Here is a 13,109-nt window from a genome sequence, read left to right as displayed (position 1 = left end):
TTGTTTCATTTCTATTAGAATTGTAACACTGACAGAGACACTCTGATGATCTCACCAACTCCAGGTCCAGTTCCCGGGAAGCCATGAGTGGTTTGTGTTTGCTCTGGTTGCTAAGCAACATCAGTGGAGGGGGCGGGACCGGGGCAACAGTGAAAACAGCCCCACTGGACAGAAGTGACATGAATCTCGTGAATAATTTTATTAATGTCTCATATAACATCTCTTTAAAGTGAAACACTCTTAATAGTCTTAGGTTGCATAGTGACTCAACATGACATTAATCTCAGCAACAGCAAAAACTCATACAAATATATTTATATTAAAGCACTTTGTGCTGTGTATGGCTCAGTTTACATTCGCTGCAAAGCTTAAATGAAAACAGCAAAACAGAACAAAAGAACACAATGTTGCATTGATCAAAATGAGCACAGAAACACTTTAAAGTGAAATTAAACGGTAAACTCACATCACAGTACTGACTTCGTTAACGTTCTCAGAACGTTCTGGCAAAGTTATGAACAAACATTAATAGAATGTTCATTCAAAGTTAGCTGATCTGTAATAATGTTCTCAAACTGTTAGAATAAAAACATTTTTTTATACATCCACGGAATGTTTTGTTTCTGAAATGTTTCAGTTGGACGTTCATGTAACATTTTTTAACTGTAACAATTGTTCAGAGAACATTCAAATATAACATTCTCATGATGTTTGAAGAATGATACAATGGAATGTTCATAAAGAACTTTTTAAAAGCTGGGTGTTTTGAATGTTCAGAAATAACGTATTTATAACTTAAGGGAGCAAAAAATAATTTATTTGGAATCTGAGGGTGGAATATTGAGAAAATCACCTTTAAAGTCGTCCAAATGAAGTCTTTAGTAATGCATATCCACTCACAAAAATACATTTTTGATATATTTATGGTAGGAAATTTACAACATATCTTCATGGAACATGATCTTTACTTAATATCCTAATGATTTTTGGCATAAAAGAAAAATCTATAATTTTGACCCAAACAATGTATTGTTGGTTATTGCTATGACTGGTTTTGTGGTCCAGGGTCACATGTGGGGATGTGCTTCAGCGCTGGTCACTCAGTGAGCTTCTCCACATTCAGAATCAGGCCTCCTTCTGCTCTCAGAACCAGCTGATAGAGACGCCGCACCGGTTTGGGTCCCGGCAGAATCCTGAACCTGGACAGAGTCGAGGCGACAACCACCTTTATCTCTGCCATGGCGAAGTTCTGCCCGATGCAGTTCCTGCAGAAACAAGAGCGAGAGCATGAAAACCATGAAGGTTTCGTTTGTGTTTCTCTGAGTTTTAATAAGGAACGCACCTGGGTCCTGCTGAGAAAGGAATGAAAGCGTGAGGAGAGCGTCCGTGTGAGTTCTCCGGGTCGAAGCGCATGGGGTCGAACACCTGCACAGAGACCGGATGATTTCATGAGATCTCAAGATGGAGTCACGGAGAGCAGAATAAATGAACAGTTCGACTCACCTCTGGATCGGTCCAGACCTCAGGGTTGCGGTGGACACCATAAATACTAATCAAACAGAGGCATCCTGCAGACACACACACATGCCTCAATGTGAAACTTATTCCCCCATGATGCAATGCTGCAGCAGTGTGTGTGTGTGTGTGTGTGTGTGTGTGTGCTGTTACCCTGCGGAATGACACAGTCTCCTGGCGTCTTCATGTCCTGTGAGTAGTATCGTGTCAGCGCCAGAACAGGCGAGTGAAGCCGAAGACTCTCCTTGATGCACATGGTGGTGAACGGCAGCTGACTCAGATCCTCCCTACAGCCAATCACAGCACAGAATCACAGTCAGCAATATATGTGTTCTATGTTACTATTTGCATCTAGTTAGTATGGTTATTTTGAATTTTCAATAATTTTTTATATATATATATATATATATATATATATATATATATATATATACTGTATATACAGTACAGTCCAAAAGTTTGGAACCACTAAGATTTTTAATGTTTTTAAAAGAAGTTTCGTCTGCTCACCAAGGCTACATTTATTTAATTAAAAATACAGTAAAAACAGTAATATTGTGAAATATTATTACAATTTAAAATAACTGTTTTCTATTTGAATATATTTCACAAAGTAATTTATTCCTGTGATCAAAGCTGAATTTTCAGCATCGTTACTGCAGTCTTCAGTGTCACATGATCCTTCAGAAATCATTCTAATATGCTGATCTGCTGCTCAAGAAACATTTAATGTGTACAATTGTACAAAATATTTGTGTACAATATTTTTTTTCAGGATTATTTGATGAATAGAAAGTTCAAAAGAACAGTGTTTATCTGAAATCTAATCTTTTGTAACATTATAAATGTCTTTACTGCCACTTTTGATTGATTTAATGCATCCTTGCTGAATAAAAGTATTCATTTCTTTAATTCCTTTTCAAAAAATAAAAATAAAAATTCTTACTGACCCCAAACTTTTGAACGGTAGTGTATAATGCTACAGAAGCTTTGTATTTCAGATAAATGCTGTTCTTTTGAACTTTCTATTCATCAAGGAATCCTGAAAAAAAAAGTAAACAACTGTTTTCAACATTGAAAATAATCATAAATGTTTATTGAGCAGCAGATCAGCATATTAGAATGATTTCTGAAGGATCATGTGACACTGAAGACTGGAGTAATGATGCTGAAAATTCAGCTTTGATCACAGGAATAAATTACTTTGTCAAATATATTTAAATAGTACACAGTTATTTTAAATTGTAATAATATTTCACAATATTACTGTTTTTTACTGTATTTTTAATTAAATAAATGTAGCCTTGGTGAGCAGACAAAACTTCTTTTAAAAACATTAAAAATCTTAGTGGTTCCAAACTTTTGGACTGTACTGTATATATATATATATTTTATTTTATTTTTATTTAAAAAAAACAAAACAAAAAAACAAAACAAATGCAAAACAACCATATTTATTTCTGAGATTATAACTGGATGCATTTAAAAATGATGTATTACTAGACTATTTTATGGTTTTAATTAACATTTAGTTTTGGGTTTAAATAAAACTGTAGAAATATTAAAAACAAAAAAAAACCTAATAAAACATTAAAATATCTAAAAATGTATATATATAAATTATATATATATAAAATAAAATAATAAATATATATAAAATGTAATATAGATGATGTGCGACATTCGACCTGACCTTCATTTGAACCAAATGAACCATGATTTTTAACATAAATATAATAGTGAAAAATAATAAATCATTTTAAATGCATCCAGTTATAATCTCAGAAATAAATATGAAAATAATATATTATTTATTCTTATTATTATTATTATTAATAAAAAAAGCAAAATAACCATATTTATTATAACTGGATGCATTTAAAAATTCTGTATTATTAGACTATCTTATGGGTTTAGTTAACATTTAGTTTTAGACTGAAATGAAAACTGAAATTTAAAAAAATGTAAAAAAAAAAATATATATATATAGACATATTTTAAAAAACAAAAACTAATAAAAATGACAAAAACTACACATTAAAAAATATGTAATTAAAAAAATTAATAAAAACTATAATAGTAAATTAATTTTAGGATATATATATATATATATATATATACATATATATATATATATTTTTTTTTAATACACACTGTTTTATTTTTTTATATAAACTGCATTTTAAAACTTAAATTTATTAAACAATTTTATGTCTATTTATTTTTCAATTTAAAAATGATTTATTAATTTGTTTTCTTTTAACTACGTTTTATTTTAACTACATTTTAAAACATTAAATAAGTAAATATACATATAAATGATCATTTAAAGAAGTCATTCATATGTCCATTTTTGTGTTTGAATTATTACATTGAAAACTAATTCCTTCATTTTGTTTTTAATTGTCGTCCATATGATGCCACTCACTAAATTAAACATGCGACAACAACACTGTATCAAACTACTATTGATGTTTATGTGTTGCAGAATGCATACTTGTAGCATAACTGTTTCACATACTATTTTTTAAAGTATTCAGCATCGGCTGTTCATCTAAATGAGCTGCACTGACCAGCAGATGTCTTGTGTCTCTCCGTCCCGCAGCAGCGACCTGACCTCAGCACGGCAGCGCTCCTGATGATCCTGATGCATGGCCAGATTGTAGAAGATCCAGGAGAGGGCGCTGGCGGTGGTGTCGTGACCTGATGCAGACGGCAGTGAAGCGTTCATCATCCAAACCGACAGCAAACAAATGAATACATGAACACTGACTCACCTGCAAACATGAACATATCTGCATGTGCCTTGATCTCCTCGTTCGTGAGTCCCTCGCCATTCTCATCCTGAGCAGAAAAACTCATTAAATATAATAACTTAATGAACCTGTCAGTAACACTTCCTTTAGTTTGGGATAAACACCGACCAAAAGATTGGAATAAATACGATTTTTAAATATTTTTGAAAAAAGTTGCATTTATTTGATCAAAAAATACCGTAAAATTGTGAAATATTATTCCAATGTATATCTATCTGAATATATAGTAAAGTGTAATTTATCCCTGTGATCAAAGCTGAATTTTCAGCATCATTACTCCAGTCTTCAGTGTCACATGATCCTTCAGAAATCATTCTGATATGCTGATTTGATGCTCAAGAAACATTTATGATTATTATCAATGTTGAAAACTGTCATATTTTTGTGGAAAATTACTACTTTTATTCATTAAAGACGCATTAAATTGATCACAAGTGACAGTAAAGACATTTATAATGTTACAAAACATTCTATTTCAAATAAATGCTGTTCTTTTAGAACTTTATATTCTATTTCTTTAATCCTGAAAAACAAAAATTAAAAAAATGAAATGTTTCTTGAGCAGCAAATCAGACCTTGATGTTGTCTCGAGAAAGCCAAACCTGAAATTAAAGTAATTTAAAAGCTTGAAATGACTTTAATGAGCTTCAGTGTGTTTAGATTAGAATTTTCGAGAATTGAAAATCAAATAAATGCAGCTTTGGTGAGCATGAGGTACTCATTTCAAAAACATTAAAAAAATCGTAATGATTCCATAGTTTAAAAACAACTCGCTTTTGACAGAAGCAGTAAATCGATGAGGTCCGTGTCCTTCTTCTTGTATCCTCCTGTGTATTCCAGGTTTTCCGTGTGGCTCTTCCCGGATTCCTGCCGTTTGAGTTGGGAACGCCGTTCTTGAACTATTTTAGCGGTGAAGCTGTGTACGATGTCGCAAGCCTTGCGAAAGCGCCGTCCCTGTTCGGAGCGCCAGTACAGCCAGTCCCAGTGATGCGGAAGGTAATGCTGTCTCTGAACGAGCAGCTTAGACAGATCCAGAATAGCTGCGATGTATTCACTGGGTTCCCTGCGAGACACGAGACATGCTGTACGTTCTGCTGTGCGTGCGCATGACGTTCGTATGAAGAACACACACTCACCCCTGACTGTGACTGTCACAGCTGAAGGTGCATTTGAGCAGACTGTCCAGAGTCATGGAGCTCATGTGCTCAAACATGTCCAGGCTCTTCTGTCCCTCAGCCAGCAGGCGGCGCCATTTAGTCTGAAATAAAACATAAAAGCGTGCAACCAAAGGAGGAACCACCAGTCATACAGTTCCTCACGTATCAGTACAATCTTCCGCTGTGAAACAACAACTGATGAGATCGTGCTTAAAACAGGAAGAATACATGCACACAAGTGTACATCTCACAAAAACATTTTCAGATCACTATTTCGCTGTCAGATCACAAGAAATGAGAAATTATATTTCACCTAAAGCTTATTTTTGGAACATTAAAGGTGCAATATGTAAGATTTCTGTCCGCTAGAGGCCTATTCAAAACAATCATGAGTATGAGGTAACGCAGCTCTGTTTATCGTATTAGATAGTGTTGAAAATGATGTTATAACGTTACTCTGTGCGTTCGCTCGGCGGCTGCTGTGAGACACTGTTACACACTGCAGTAAGATAGATCGATTTTACAATATCAGATTAAATGCTGGATGATTGTGTTGATAAATGGCATGCAATTCATTTTAAAACATTGTATGATGGAGAAAATGCTAAAAATACTAAAAATAAAGCTGCATCTGATGATGCTATGTTAGCTACTTCACAAAATAGTGTTTTTCTCTGAGGCATGGTAAAGCATGGTACTCGCAAAAAATCAAGACAATTAGATTTAAACAATAAGACTAAATGTGTTGAGCTATATAACAATAATTCGTTTTCTGTCTATAAATATATCAAAACGGTTGTTCTCTCATCTATTAAAACATGTAAATATTAAAGCGTCTTTGGTGTTTCCATTTTTTTCTACAAAATCAAACCGGAAACCGAGGGTAACGCGGGTATGACGCCATTGACAGGCGACTCCTCACACGTCCCGGAGCCTTGGGTAAAATTGCAATTTTCTCACGATTTACAAATAGTTGCAAACATTTGGGATATTGTAAGTATTCAAGTGAACAAAATATATAACACTGGCCTAGTGGTTTTTGGATATTTTACTGCAAAATTCTTACATATTGCACCTTTAAAACACATTAATGGGAATTTGGGGGAAAATTGTCATTAAAATAATGTCACAATAAGGGTTATAATTGTTAACTAAAAGTAAAACAACAAAAAATGTAATAAAATGAAATAAAATATAAAAAAATGGACTGATTTTAATTCTATTATATTCAACACATTTTATTTCTGTTTAGTTTAAGTAGTAAAAACATATTTAAAAATAACTAAAAAACTAATAAAAAACATCAAAATAACTAATTAAAAATATTAATGAAACTATAATTAATTATACTACAATTGCACAATCTTAATGGCCCTAAAAATTGATTTCTTGGTTATGCTTTCGTAAGATCCTTCTTACCAGATGAATATATTTTTAGGCCTGGTTTCACAGATTAAGATTAAGATTAAGATTAAGCCTTAGTTCAATAAGCATTTATAAACTTGTGCGCATCTCGAGACAAAAGAACGGCACTGACATATTTTTAGATACATGTTGCTAGTTAAAACATGCATTTCAGTCTGGCACAAGATTAAGCTTGTCTGTGAAACCGAGGCTTCATGTTTTATCTGGCAGATGATCTGATGAGATACACGCAGTATCTCATGTGTCTGAGGTCAAACGCTATGAGACGTGCTACAAAGCTCGCAAACATCACCAGAAACGAATCTGTCATCATCAGCAGCGTTTCTGTCAGTTTAACAGCTTCAGTTATGATGTGAATGTTTAGATCTTGTCAAATGTGCGAGTGTTTGACGTACATGCATGATGTTGGTGGACTGGTTGAATATGTGAACATATTTTTTGAGGATGTCGAAGTGGAACGCTGGGGTTAGGAGCCGGCGGTGGCGTGACCATTCCTGACCGTTCTGGAGCAGAAGACAGTGACCTGTGACAAACACGGAAGAGCTTCAGATACGCCGGCATTCATTAAAATAATGTTTTAAAAACAAAAATGAAAATGAAATGTTTCTTGAGCAGCTAATCAGACCTTGATGTTGGCTTGAGAAAGCCAAACCTGAAAGTTCAAAGTAATTTAAAAGCTTGAAATGACTCTAATGAGCTTCAGTGTGTTTAGATTAGAATTTTTGAGAATTGAAAATAGATACTTTTTTAATACAGTTAATACAGTAAAAACAGTGAAATATTATTCTAACGTAAATCAGCTGTTTTCTATGTGAATATATAGTAAAGTGTAATTTATTCCTGTGATCAAAGCTGAATTTATTTGATTAAAAATACAGTAAAAATCACAAAATATTTTTACAGTTTAAAACAGCTGTTTTCTATGTGAATATATAGTAAAGTGTAATTTATTCCTGTGATCAAAGCTGAATTTTCAGCATCGTTACTCCAGTCTTCAGTGTCACATGATCCTTCAGAAATCATTCTGATATGATGATTTGATGCTCAAGAAACATTTATGATTATTATCAAAGTTGAAAACAGCTTCATAATTTAGTGGAAACCGCGATTCTTTTATGAACAGAAAGTTCAAAAGAACAACATTTATTAGAAATAGAATCTTTTGTAACATTATAAATGTTTTTAATGTCACTTTTGATCAATTGAATGCATCCTTAATGAATAAAAGAATTAACTGAATCAATGATTCAATGAAGCATCAGTGAAAACATGAACAAATGTAATGATGTAGAGACACAAATGAAAAATTTGACCTTCTTCAAAATCGCCACATTTAGTCTGGTTTGGGAAAGAGAGAATGTGAATTGAGAAATTTCACATTTCATGGGTGTGTGTGTGTGAGGACATCACTTACCCAACCAGGGTTTCATGAACCCATAAAAGATCTTGTCTTTGAAAGTAATGTTAGCTGCCAGAACAAACATAAAGAGTTTAATGTTATTACACACTTCTGGGAATATTTTGCAAGCAAACTCACTTATTAGGCTCCATTTCAGACAACTATTTTAGAACACAGCAATGGGAATTTAAGGGGAAACTGTCAGTGTTGATGATTTATGGTGTTTAATCTGCGGTGTGTTTTGCAGACTTACCCGAGGCGCTCAGAAGTGATTTGATGTAGTCCGGGTGGAAAAGACGGACCATGTTATAGAAGGGACCCAGATACCAGGCGCAGGAGTGGACGTACCTCCTGACCAAATCATCGACGGCCTGCAGTCCCGCTTCATTATGGCCCATCTGAAACACACAGCAGCTCGTTTAGTGGAGGAAAATCTCTCGCGGGCTTCCGCTGAAAGCACAAACATTATAATTACGGCTCCTGTGGCTTTAACACTCGACATGATGTGTGTGAGGTGTGTGTTTCATGTTCTGAGGAGGAATCGCACTAAAGAGAGTCTGACTTTGAAGTTTACACTATAAAGCAAACGGGGGTCCGGGGAAGAGTTTAAACAAAAATTGTGTTAAAAAGAAATTAAAAAAGAAAGAAATTCATTTGATTAAAAACAAAGGAGAAAATAATATAAATTTAAATAAATGCATTTGATTAAAGGGGGGGTGTAATGCTATTCCATGCATTCTGACTTATTTACACTGTTAAAGAGTTGCATTCTCATGTTAAACATGGTCAAAGTTTCAAAACACAGAGTATTTCTGTGCCAAATACACTACTTCCGGTTTCGGACCAGGTTTCTGAGAGTTTTTGTCAAGTATGGACCTGTATGATGTCATAAAGGGCGGAATTCCATATATGGGCACTTCTCCCTGATAAGCGTGCACACATCACCCAGAGCGAGAGCACGCACATCAACGCGTTTCGTTCGGGATACAGAAGCCGAGAGATTTTTCAACAATGACTGTGTCCCAATTCAGGGGCTGCACCCTTTGAAAAAATGACCGTTAGATTGCAAAGTAAGAAAGAAATGACAGTATTTTACACCTCACAATGAATATCAGTCAATTTTATTACGGTTACTTTTCTTAAATAAGATGAAGTATTCAGCCTTCAAATGCGACCTCCGGAGGACGCAGCCTCTGAATTGAGATGCAGCTCCTGTCAACGAAGGAGTGTGTTTTTGGTTGTGAGGGAAAGATGACCTTTTTCAGCTTCCCAAAGAACCCAGCGTTAAGGGAACAGAGGATGAAGTTTGTTTTTCTGAGGCAGCAACGGAGTTGTGCACGCATGTTTGTTTGTTCCCGGGATTTCAGTGATGAATGCTTTGTAAACAAGTCCCAGTTCAGCGCTAGATTTGCAGATCGCGGGCGGTGAGTAAAGCTGCATCAGATGTCTGTGTTTTGTTGGCAATCGCCGCAAGTGCATATAATGTAAACAACACAAACTTTTTTGTTCCATTTTTATTTATAATGATGTCGCAGCTTGCAGACGATCTCTACACAAAAGCTGCTCGCGCTCGTGACTCTTTAGCTCCACCTATGGCACGCCTCCAGGAGCTCGGCTTTTTCGGAAAAACTCAGTACAGCGTATCTATCTTTTATAAATATGATAAAACTAAAGACTTTACGAAGGATATGAAGGATATGATACGCAACACTGTGTGAGGAAAGCCGTTCTGAAATATGAAGGATGCATTGTTACTCTATACGCACTCAAGATTACATGAGATTGGCAGAAATTGTGTGATACCCCTCCTTTAAAAATAAATATGAAAATGTATTAAAATAATATAAATGTAAATAAATCAATTTGATAAAATTAAGTATGAAAATGTATTAAAATAATATAAATGTAAATAAATAAATTTGATAAAAATAAATATGAAAATGTATTAAAATAATATAAATGTAAATAAATACATTTGATAAAAATAAATATGAAAATGTATTAAAATAATATAAATGTAAATAAATACATTTGATAAAAATAAATATGAAAATGTATTAAAATATAAATGTAAATAAATCAATTTGATAAAAATAAGTATGAAAATGTATTAAAATAATATAAATGTAAATAAATAAATTTGATAAAAATAAATATAAAAATGTATTAAAATATAAATGTAAATAAATCAAATTGATAAAAATAAATATGAAAATGTATTAAAATAATATAAATGTAAATAAATAAATTTGATAAAATAAATATAAAAATGTATTAAAATATAAATGTAAATAAATCAAATTGATAAAATAAATATGAAAATGTATTAAAATAATATAAATGTAAATAAATAAATTTGATAAAATAAATATAAAAATGTATTAAAATATAAATGTAAATAAATCAATTTGATAAAAATAAATATGAAAATGTATTAAAATAATATAAAAGTAAATAAATCAATTTGATAAAAATAAATATGAAAATGTATTAAAATAATATAAATGTAAATAAATCAATTTGATAAAAATAAATAAGAAAATGTATTAAAATAATATAAATGTAAAGAAATCAATTTGATAAAAATAAATTTGAAAATGTATTAAAATAATATAAATGTAAAGAAATCAATTTGATAAAAATAAATATGAAAATGTATTAAAATAATATAAATGTAAATAAATCAAATTGATAAAAATAAATATGAAAATGTATTAAAATAATATAAATGTAAAGAAATAAATTTTATAAAATAAATATAAAAATGTATTAAAATATAAATGTAAATAAATCAATTTGATAAAAATAAATATGAAAATGTATTAAAATAATATAAAAGTAAATAAATCAATTTGATAAAAATAAATATGAAAATGTATTAAAATAATATAAATGTAAATAAATCAATTTGATAAAAATAAATTTGAAAATGTATTAAAATAATATAAATGTAAATAAATCAATTTGATAAAAATAAGTATGAAAATGTATTAAAATAATATAAATGTAAATAAATCAATTTGATAAAAATAAATATGAAAATGTATTAAAATAATATAAAAGTAAATAAATCAATTTGATAAAAATAAATATGAAAATGTATTAAAATAATATAAATGTAAAGAAATCAATTTGATAAAATAAATTTGAAAATGTATTAAAATAATATAAATGTAAAGAAATCAATTTGATAAAAATAAATATGAAAATGTATTAAAATAATATAAATGTAAATAAATCAAATTGATAAAAATAAATATGAAAATGTATTAAAATAATATAAATGTAAATAAATAAATTTTATAAAATAAATATAAAAATGTATTAAAATATAAATGTAAATAAATCAATTTGATAAAAATAAATATGAAAATGTATTAAAATAATATAAAAGTAAATAAATCAATTTGATAAAAATAAATATGAAAATGTATTAAAATAATATAAATGTAAATAAATCAAATTGATAAAAATAAATATGAAAATGTATTAAAATAATATAAATGTAAATAAATCAAATTGATAAAAATAAATAAGAAAATGTATTAAAAAATCAAGAAGGTGTATTAAAATAATGTAATTTGAATATATGCACAGTCACTGCTGCTGGAACAGTAAGAGTATTCAGGTAGAACGACCACGCCCCTCATAACAACATAAAAGATGCAAATATGATCAGCAAAACTGCCTGAGGAAAGCCGTTCTGAAAATCCCTGATCCTCAAATTGAAAACAAACATCAAAGCACGAGCTCTGACATGTTGGATACGGCTGTTTGACAGTAAACACCTGCTCTAGTTCCTGGATCAGATCCAGCAGCGCGTGAATTACTGTTGTTCATCATTTCGACAGAACACGTTTTTCTGCTTTGCCTGCCAAATATATGACATTTCTTACGACACGCGCTTAGTTGTTCAACTTTACAGCAATGCAACATCACTTTGTGACCTTTTCTTTCCTGTTTTCAAAAGACATGTTCCTGTTGTTCTCACTTGAGAAATGGCGTTTCCTCTGACTGACTGAACTGATGCAGAAACACCATCATGAAGATCCACACAAATACACTCCAAAAGTAATAGGACAATAGCAATGCTAAATATGTCAAAAATGCACAAAAATCAGATGTTCATGTGTAATAAACGAGCGCTACATTGGTATTTTTATGGTGAAAAAATGCTCATTTTATAAGAAAATTTCAGATGCAAAAGCCTCTAAGTGCCATCTGAAATTCTTCTAAAATGAGCATTTTTATCAAGCTTGCATGTTTATGTTCAGTTATTTCACTTTAAAGGCAATGAAAAGGAGCTGTTAATTGGCATTAAGGTGAAATGACTGATCTCAGGTGAGCAGATGCAGGTAGACTCACGAGCCCCATGTGTCCCATCAGCCAGTTCCGCTGCGGCGGCTGGTTGAAGCACCTGAGCGCGCGCCGTGAGAAGGTGAGACGCGCCGCGAGCGCGCACAGGAGCGCCGCCGCGGAGAGCGCGAGGATCCCGGGCACCGAGCAGCTGTGGAGCAGCGCGTGCAGAACCCCGATCAGAGACATCGAACCCATCCTCCAGAACCTGAGGAGAAAAACATTGAACTTTATAAGCACGCGCTCTAAACGCTCAAACACACGATAAAGTGTCGCGTTAGACCTTGATGATGAGCGGCTGCAGCGCTGCAGTCAGATGAAGTTCTGCAGTTCCGGATCCTGATCATCACACACACACTCTGAACACCACACACTGTCACAGGATCAATGCACGTGACTGAAGGGTTATGACCCAAGATGTTGGTCATTGAGGTGTAAATA

At 32.2% G+C, this 13,109-nt stretch overlaps 1 protein-coding gene across 2 annotated transcripts; it reads right to left on the bottom strand.

Annotated features, from left to right (window-relative positions):
* Window positions 1-184: 184 nt before the first annotated feature.
* LOC125255629 (cytochrome P450 4F3) lies at window positions 185-13,109 on the bottom strand. 2 transcript variants are annotated; one of them, XM_048171014.1, is made up of 13 exons: window positions 12,952-13,109; window positions 12,678-12,876; window positions 8,566-8,710; window positions 8,328-8,381; window positions 7,309-7,436; window positions 5,468-5,589; window positions 5,106-5,394; window positions 4,293-4,359; window positions 4,089-4,218; window positions 1,669-1,802; window positions 1,504-1,568; window positions 1,343-1,425; window positions 185-1,265 (listed from the first exon to the last, which is right to left on the bottom strand). In XM_048171014.1, exons 2-13 carry the CDS (start codon window positions 12,864-12,866, stop codon window positions 1,097-1,099), a joined length of 1,575 nt encoding a protein of 524 aa, XP_048026971.1. In that variant the 5' UTR covers window positions 12,867-12,876; window positions 12,952-13,109; the 3' UTR covers window positions 185-1,096. The 2 variants fall into 2 exon arrangements, with proteins under 2 accessions (XP_048026971.1, XP_048026972.1); XM_048171015.1 differs by having other exon boundaries at window positions 12,678-12,994.

Source organism: Megalobrama amblycephala, linkage group LG20, assembly GCF_018812025.1.
Source record: "Megalobrama amblycephala isolate DHTTF-2021 linkage group LG20, ASM1881202v1, whole genome shotgun sequence".
NCBI lineage: Eukaryota > Metazoa > Chordata > Actinopteri > Cypriniformes > Xenocyprididae > Megalobrama > Megalobrama amblycephala.
The sequence above is the reverse complement of the archived record's forward strand: the minus strand, read 5'-3'. Positions and strand labels throughout refer to the sequence as shown.